At 45.2% G+C, this 7,352-nt stretch overlaps 1 protein-coding gene across 1 annotated transcript in view; it reads right to left on the bottom strand.

Moving 5' to 3' along the window:
- Nucleotides 1–4,443: 4,443 nt before the first annotated feature.
- The window catches only part of LOC112111205 (leucine-rich repeat-containing protein 63), a 47,426-nt gene continuing 44,517 nt past the window's right edge, over nt 4,444–7,352 (bottom strand). The window contains 2 exon segments of the mRNA XM_026651396.1: nt 4,444–4,774; nt 5,659–5,898. Of these exon segments, the coding sequence (XP_026507181.1) occupies nt 4,591–4,774; nt 5,659–5,898 (424 nt within the window). The 3' untranslated portion in view covers nt 4,444–4,590.

Here is a 7,352-nt window from a genome sequence, read left to right on the forward strand (position 1 = left end):
TTACTTATTCCCATAATACAAGAACTAGGGGTCACCAAATGAAATTAATAGGCAGCAGGTTTAAAACAAATACAAGGAAGTTCTTCTTCACGGCGCGCACAGTCAACTTGTGGAACTCCTTACCTGAGGAGGTTGTGAAGGCTAGGACTATAACAGCGTTTAAAAGAGAACTGGATAAATTCATGGTAGTTAAGTCCATTAATGGCTATTAGCCAGGATGGGTAAGGAATGGTGTCCTTAGCCTCTGTTTGTCAGAGGATGGAGATGGATGGCAGGAGAGAGATCACTTGATCATTTCCTGTTAGGTCCACTCCCTCTGGGGCACCTGGCATTGGCCACTGTCGGTAGACAGGATACTGGGCTAGATGGACCTTTGGTCTGACCCGGTACGGCCGTTCTTATGTTCTTATGTTCTCTACCTGAGTCTGAGTGCTCTAACCTCCAGGCTGTTCTGGGGTGCATTGGTCAGTCTCTCTTGAAAGATTTCAAGAGTGCTTGTTTTTGTTCTGTATCAGAATGAAAAAAATGTCAAAGCCTCAACATCTGTTGCAAAATGGAACTGTTGTCTAGCCTGTCCTCCGTGGCCTCTTTTTCAGCAGTATAAAACATTCCCAAGTCCAAATGAAACCAGTGGCAAAAGTAGTTACCCCACACCTCTGAAAGTCAGGATTTAGGTGTGTTAAATTGGGCAACCAAAAACAGGAGCACCCAAAGTCAGTTGACATTTGAAAATGTTCCTTTTGGTTCACCACATCTTTTAAGAGCCTAGTGTAAGGGTGTGGCAGATAGTTTGCCACCTCTGAAAAAAAAACCTGGGCCATATCTTTAGCTGTTGTAAATGCTCATAGTTCCATTGACATTAACAAAGTTCACTGATCATCTGCAACTAAGGATCAAGCCCGCTTTGCTGAGTTGTTTACACTGCTCTAATAAGCAAGGCTGAAAACATATCTGGGGATATAGTGGGAGAGGAAGCCTTTTGCTGAAGCACTCTCTCACTGTTGGTGTGCCCCCTTGTGGCTGGGTGTGGTGTAACAGGCTTTTCCCCATCTGGTGCCCCCTGCTGACAGCTGCTTCAGCCCTGTGTTGAGCTCTCTTCCCATCACTTGTCCCTTTGGCCATGTTTACTCCTGGGGGAATTCTGCGCCACTGCACACACACAGACTTCATGTCCCCCACAGATTTATTTTTTTCTGCAGAAAATACATTCTGCTTGAGAGGAGCTGCAGTTACAACTTTCACCCACCAGGGGCTGCTGTGGCACCAGAACAGAGAGCAGCTGGCTCACTGTAGCAGCCAGCAGCCAATAGGGAGGAGGAGAGGCTGTGTTTTTCACAGCGCCCTGTCCGCGGGGCCAGATGAGGAGGCATATGATATGGGGGGGGGAGGGACAGACAGAGCGGGGCACACAGGGCTGCTGGGGTGGGTCACATAGACTGGGGGACTGAATGGGACTGGGGGTGCAGAGACACATGGCGATGGGGGGCATAGGGGCAGGGCCACATGGGGGTGGGGATTGGCTGAGTGGCGGTGCAGGGATACATGGGGGTGGGGGTTGGCTGAGTGGGGGTGCAGAGTCATATGGGGAGAAGGGGAAGCTTAGTCGGGGGGTGCAAGGACACACGGGGAGGAAGGGTGGCTGAGGTGGGGGTGCAGGGACACATGGGCACAGGAGCAGATGTGCCTGACTGAACGGGAGCAGTTAGCAGTCATCTAGGGGCTGCATGGGGGAGGCTCCCAACTCCCTGACAATCCCCCCCACCCCAAAAAAACCTTGTATACTTCTCCCACCCGCACAAAACAAGCCTCCAGTTTCATTCCCAGGCTCCTTCCCAGCACTTACTTCCCTCTCCCTCAGCTCCTCCATTACCCCTGACTCCCCCAAGCCTTTGCACTGCTTCTGAGGGGTGCTGGAAATACGTTTCTGTATAGTAGTTTAAATGAATTATTACTCAAAGTTCTGTATTAATATGCCTAGTAAGGAATCTATTTGTCAGAAAACATTTCCTGAATCTTTTTTGTTGTTTGTATTGTTACAGACATACTTGTCAACAGGTATTTTGAAATAAATTACCAAAATAATTGAAAGTGGCATGATTATATTGTGTTATTTTGACAAATAAAATATGCAGAATTTTGCAGAATATTTTGTGCAGAATTTTTAGGTGCAGAATTCCCCCATGTGTACAGGTCAGTTTAGTCTCAGCCCTTTTGGGGTAATAAAGTCCAACAAATTAAAGTTCAAATATGCTGATAAAAAGTTCTTCAGTCCTCAGAAACCTGTAGTCCTCCCACCTTTCTTTCAGGACTCTCCATCATCCTTGGCCCTTTCTCAGAGCTTCACACCACTTTACCAGTGGCTGGTAGGGAAACCCAGCCCTCCTACTCCACTGGGCTCCAGTCCAGGGACCATAGGTCAGACTGGCAAAGTTCACAGCCCCAGACTTCTTGCTGTCACCTCCTTAGGGCACATCTACACTTAAAATGCTACAGCAGCGCAAGTTGGCCAATGCAACACTTTAATGAAGATGCTGTAAGTTGACAGGAGAGAACTCTCTTGTGGGTGTAGTTAATCCACCTCCTTGAGAGGCGGTAGCTACATTGATGGGAGAAGTTCTCCCACCAACATAGTGTTGTCAACACAGGAGGTTAGGTTGGTATAACTATGTCGCTCAGGGGTGTGAATTTTTCACACCCCTGAGTGATGTAGTTATACCAACATAGGTCTGTAGTGCAGACCAGACCTTAGACTTCTTCCTTACCTCACTCATGCCTTCTCCCCTACAACCTCTCTAGGTTATTCCTACTTTCAGGGCCCTCACCTGGAATCCCCCAACAAAATCCCAAACCCACAATTAAAATTTAACCCCACTTCTGCCTTCCTTGGGCTTGACCTTTCATCCCTCTTTCAGTTCCCCTGCTGTATTCCCTGACTGACTCCCAGGACTCCCTCCTTAGAAGTCCAGATGTTGCTTTCTTTCAGGGCATACCTCTAGAACCAGCTCCACCCCAGTGGCTGCTCCCTGTCTCTCCTGGCCATATACCAGCCTTCTCTACACACAGGCAAGGATCCCAGGGCTTACTCCTCAACTGTCCTGATCTCTCTAGTCCCAGAGAGAGACTGAAGACTTACTTTTTCTCCCCCCACAGCATTCTTCTACTGTGGGTTCCCTCTCTTTCTAATAACCACAACCCAGTTTGGCTTCTTCTCTAATTATGTCTGGCTCACCCTCCAGTTGCAACCATGTGGGTTAAAATTGGTCTCTCAGGCCCACATTAACCCCTTCATGGCCTGTGTAGGATAAACACACCATTACGACTTCAAACAAGCAAAATGCTGAACTACAATTATTTCTGCTGTGACTATACTTCCCTGAAATAGAGGAGATTTGGGGGAAAGACATCAGCCATAAAAGATCTCTCCACAGATGCCACCAAAACCGTGTGCTCCTATTGGCTGCTGCTGCTACTAGTCATTTTGAGGACAGCAAGCCCATCAAATCAAAACTGGCGACTGAGGGTGAAGAAATTCAGACTTCCTACTTAGGAAATCTGACAGACAATCTTCTGAAATTTGCAGAGCAAATTTTTCTCCTGCCCTTAAGTTTAATTTTTTTATTAATTTTCCACCAACCAATGTTTTGTATTTGACAATGTCACATTATATACAATGTTATTAAAAGCAGACATAGCCCAAAAATTCCTTTAAATACAAATTACAGGGTTCCTTTGGCAATCTCCTATCTTAGATTTTCACATTAAAATAATTAAGGACTATACAAACATATACATACATGTAATCGGCCAGACATTAGACTATTGGAGTCTCTCGTGTTCAAATAAATGAGAACACTATCTAGCAAACTTCACTTTAGTGTGAATTTCCTTTATCAAAGCTATTCGTAATAAAATATGCACTACGGCCAAGATTTCCAAAAGCAACTAGTGATTTTGGATGCCAACCTGAGACAATTTAACAAGGTCTGATTTTCGGACTGAGTGCTCAGCACTTTCTGAAATATCAGGCCTCCTTGAGTTGTCTCCAGTTGGGTATCCAAAAATCATTAGTTGTTTTTGAGAATTTTAGCCCACATACAGACTCTGCACCTGGATTACCAACAGTATATTAAGTCTGGGTTGCAGACATGTTCAAGAGGCACCTTTTTGTAATTGTGCATTTAACAATTACTAATAGCCAACTTAGTGTCTTGTATGTGGCAGATAGTGTAGCACTTTAAAGCACTTTTTATACCAGTGGAAAAAAGCAGTTTTACTAGCATACTTTAATCATGTTCTATTCAAATCAAAACCAGGTTACATCCACACTACTCCTCTGGGAACTATGGGTCTGTCTACACAGCACACGAGAAGGCTAGTGAGTGATCCCAAACAAACCTAAACAAAGACTCCTTTCCAAATAAAAATAGAACATTTAGGCCAGAAAGCAGCTTAAGGAGTATATGATAATTGCACAGAGAAAGTGATCCTAAACATTCCAGTATCACAAGCTATTTTCTTGTACAACATGACCTACAAGACCTCATATTTCTTAACTGCATTATATCATCGGTTTCTCTGCTGCAACCCAGATCAATTTCCATAAAGCATTCGAGTCAAAGAGTCAGTCTGAGACATGAAGCTGCTGTAACAGGATGGTGAGCAGGCATTAAAGAGAAAAGGAAGTCTGCGGAATCTAAATATGTTCCTGCAAGATCGAATGAGACGAAGTCCTTGACCATACAAGGGTCCTTTGCAGCAGTCACAGACTCTACAGCTAAGATGGAGAGAAAAATGAGTTAGAAACATTGCACATGACTATATACACACAGTACATTCCAGTTCACTTTCTGCATCCTCAACTAGAAATTAAGGGATCTAGCTGGCCTCAGATTGATTCTGAGACTGATGGTTATGGAAAGTTCCTGCATTTCCTGAACTACATTGTGGTGCAGGCTGCTCTCATTCTTGTATGGCTCCAGTGGGGAAGGAGGAGAAGTGGAAGTCTGAGGCAGACAAAATGAAGATAGAGAGATGCAGTGCATGGGTGGAGATAGCGCTGCCACTCCCAGAAATGGAGCTGGTATTTCTTTCAACTTAGGTTGTTCTGAAGCTCACAGCTCTCTTGAACAGACTGGTTCAGTGCACAGCCTCAACATGAGGCTGCAGCAAACATTTCTGGCTGGAATATACTATAGTGATAGGTGGCAATACAGAACCCTAAGCTAGTTAAATGGATCAACGCAATTATTTGCACATGATGTTTGATGAACTTGATTAAATGTACAGCTCCATGTATTATCAAAAATACATAGGTCTGGTACGCATTCAGATACATAGCTTAGTATACCTGCATGGGACTTATTATATATTGACCAATAAGTAACAGCAATATTATTGATCAGCATTATTTTAGTTTAATGTGAAGATGTCAATAACTTCTCTTAGCCTATTCTGTGGCTCACAATGCATGGCATGCAGCTCCTACAGTGGAGATCTACAGAGATGGTTTCATGATGGAGAAAGTACACATTACCAGGACTAAAGCTGGTGTCGTTCTGACATTGCCAGAATAAGTGATTAGGGGCCATTGGTACGTTTCTTGTGTAACCAAAACTCCCATGGAAGCCAGAGTGGCAGCTGGAGATTTCTGTCACTTACGTGTTTAATATTTCTTGAATATCCTTTGAGATCTCAGTATATCTTTGCCACATGTTGTTTCTGGAGAAGCAAAGGGCAGCCAGATCAGTAAGTCTTTGTGGTTGGTTCTGGCTGTTCTCTTTCCATAAGAAGGGATGCATTAAATTATTTTCTGTGTAAAGGAGTTTCAGGGGAAGTTTCAAAACCTCACAAGGCAAAGCACAAAGCTGATTTCCTTCAACATTCAGACATTCCAGTGCCCTGTAATTTTAAAGACCACCAAATTATGTACACAATTCATCTCAGCTATAATTGTATACATATCCTACTTCTCACTTGCTGAGTTACTGCACCAAGATGGCACATGTATCTGTATGTATAGAAGGCTAAGTTTTTTAAAAAAAATACATTTTAAGTGCTGATGCAATGATGTGCACAAAGAGAATTATTTTCCGAAGTACAATTTAAACAACTAGTGCAACTGGAAATAAGGAATTGTGTGTATCCAACTGATTAAGACAGGACTCCAAACACACACACACAGGCCATCATCAGATTTCTCAAAAACTTAATGGTAAGCGTGTATGTTCTTAACTTCACACTCTTGCTTATTAACATGTAAGTATACGTCAATATCTGCCCTTCTTCTGCTCATATAGACAGCTGCCGATATACCCACAAACTTTCTAACCAAAAACAGAGACAGATTGACCTTTTGTGGGAAAAAAATCCTCTTGCATAGTGTCACAGTTTAGGGCAACTGCACCTGTATTCCCCCTCTACAGTCCAGCAAGGGGAACCGTTCTCAAGTTACCAGCTCTCCCAGTCATTAGTTGTTCTGGGCAGAGACCCATATCTCTCTCCCTTCTGACTGGAGTATCTCCAGGCTGCACAGTTCCCTGCCTTCACTGTGTTACTCCCAGCACAGACAAGTTGCCCAATGGCACCTACGTGCTTTCTCTTTAGGGATGGTTAACAGGTGTAATTGTTGCACTTATAAGGTATCATACAGCACTTCCTATGCAAACCTACTTTATTCTTAAGGTACAAATCATTACAGAAAAAACATACTAAAACAATAAAAGAATCTACACACATCCTAATAAACGGACCAATCCTCACCCCAGACCTAACATGGGCTCTGGAAGGAGCAGTCCTTCAACACCCCACATTAAGGGTTGCCTTTTAGAAACAAATTAATCACAGCTTCAGCTCAGAACATGCCAACAGTCATATGGGGCCTCTTCCAACCCTTCCCTAGAGCAGTGGTTCTCGACCAAGGAGACATATACCCCTGGGGGTCAGGGCCGGTGCAACCTATTAGGCGATCTAGGTGGTCGCCTAGGGTGCTAGCATTTGGGGGGTGGCATTTTCTTCAGCGGCGGCCGGATCTTCGGCTGCCCCGGTCGTCGTCGGCATTTAGGCGGAGGGAGCTGGGGCAGAGGGGTGTGGGGAGGGCCACCTGCAGCAAGTAAGGGGGGGGCGGCACGCAGGGGAACTCCCTGCCCCAGCTCACCTCTGCTCTGCCTCCTCCCCTGAGCACGCCGCCCCGCTCTGCTTCTCTCCCTCCCAGGCTTGTGGCGCCAAACAGCTGATTGGCGCCGCAAGCCTGGGAGGCGGGAGAAGTGGAGCAGTGACAGCGTGCTTGGGGAGGAGGCGGAGCAGAAGTGAGCTGGGGTGGGGAGCTGCTGCACGGCTCCCCGGGCGGGGGGGGG

This window comes from Terrapene carolina, unplaced genomic scaffold (assembly GCF_002925995.2).
Source record: "Terrapene carolina triunguis isolate 2854851 unplaced genomic scaffold, T_m_triunguis-2.0 Scaffold18, whole genome shotgun sequence".
NCBI lineage: Eukaryota > Metazoa > Chordata > Testudines > Emydidae > Terrapene > Terrapene triunguis.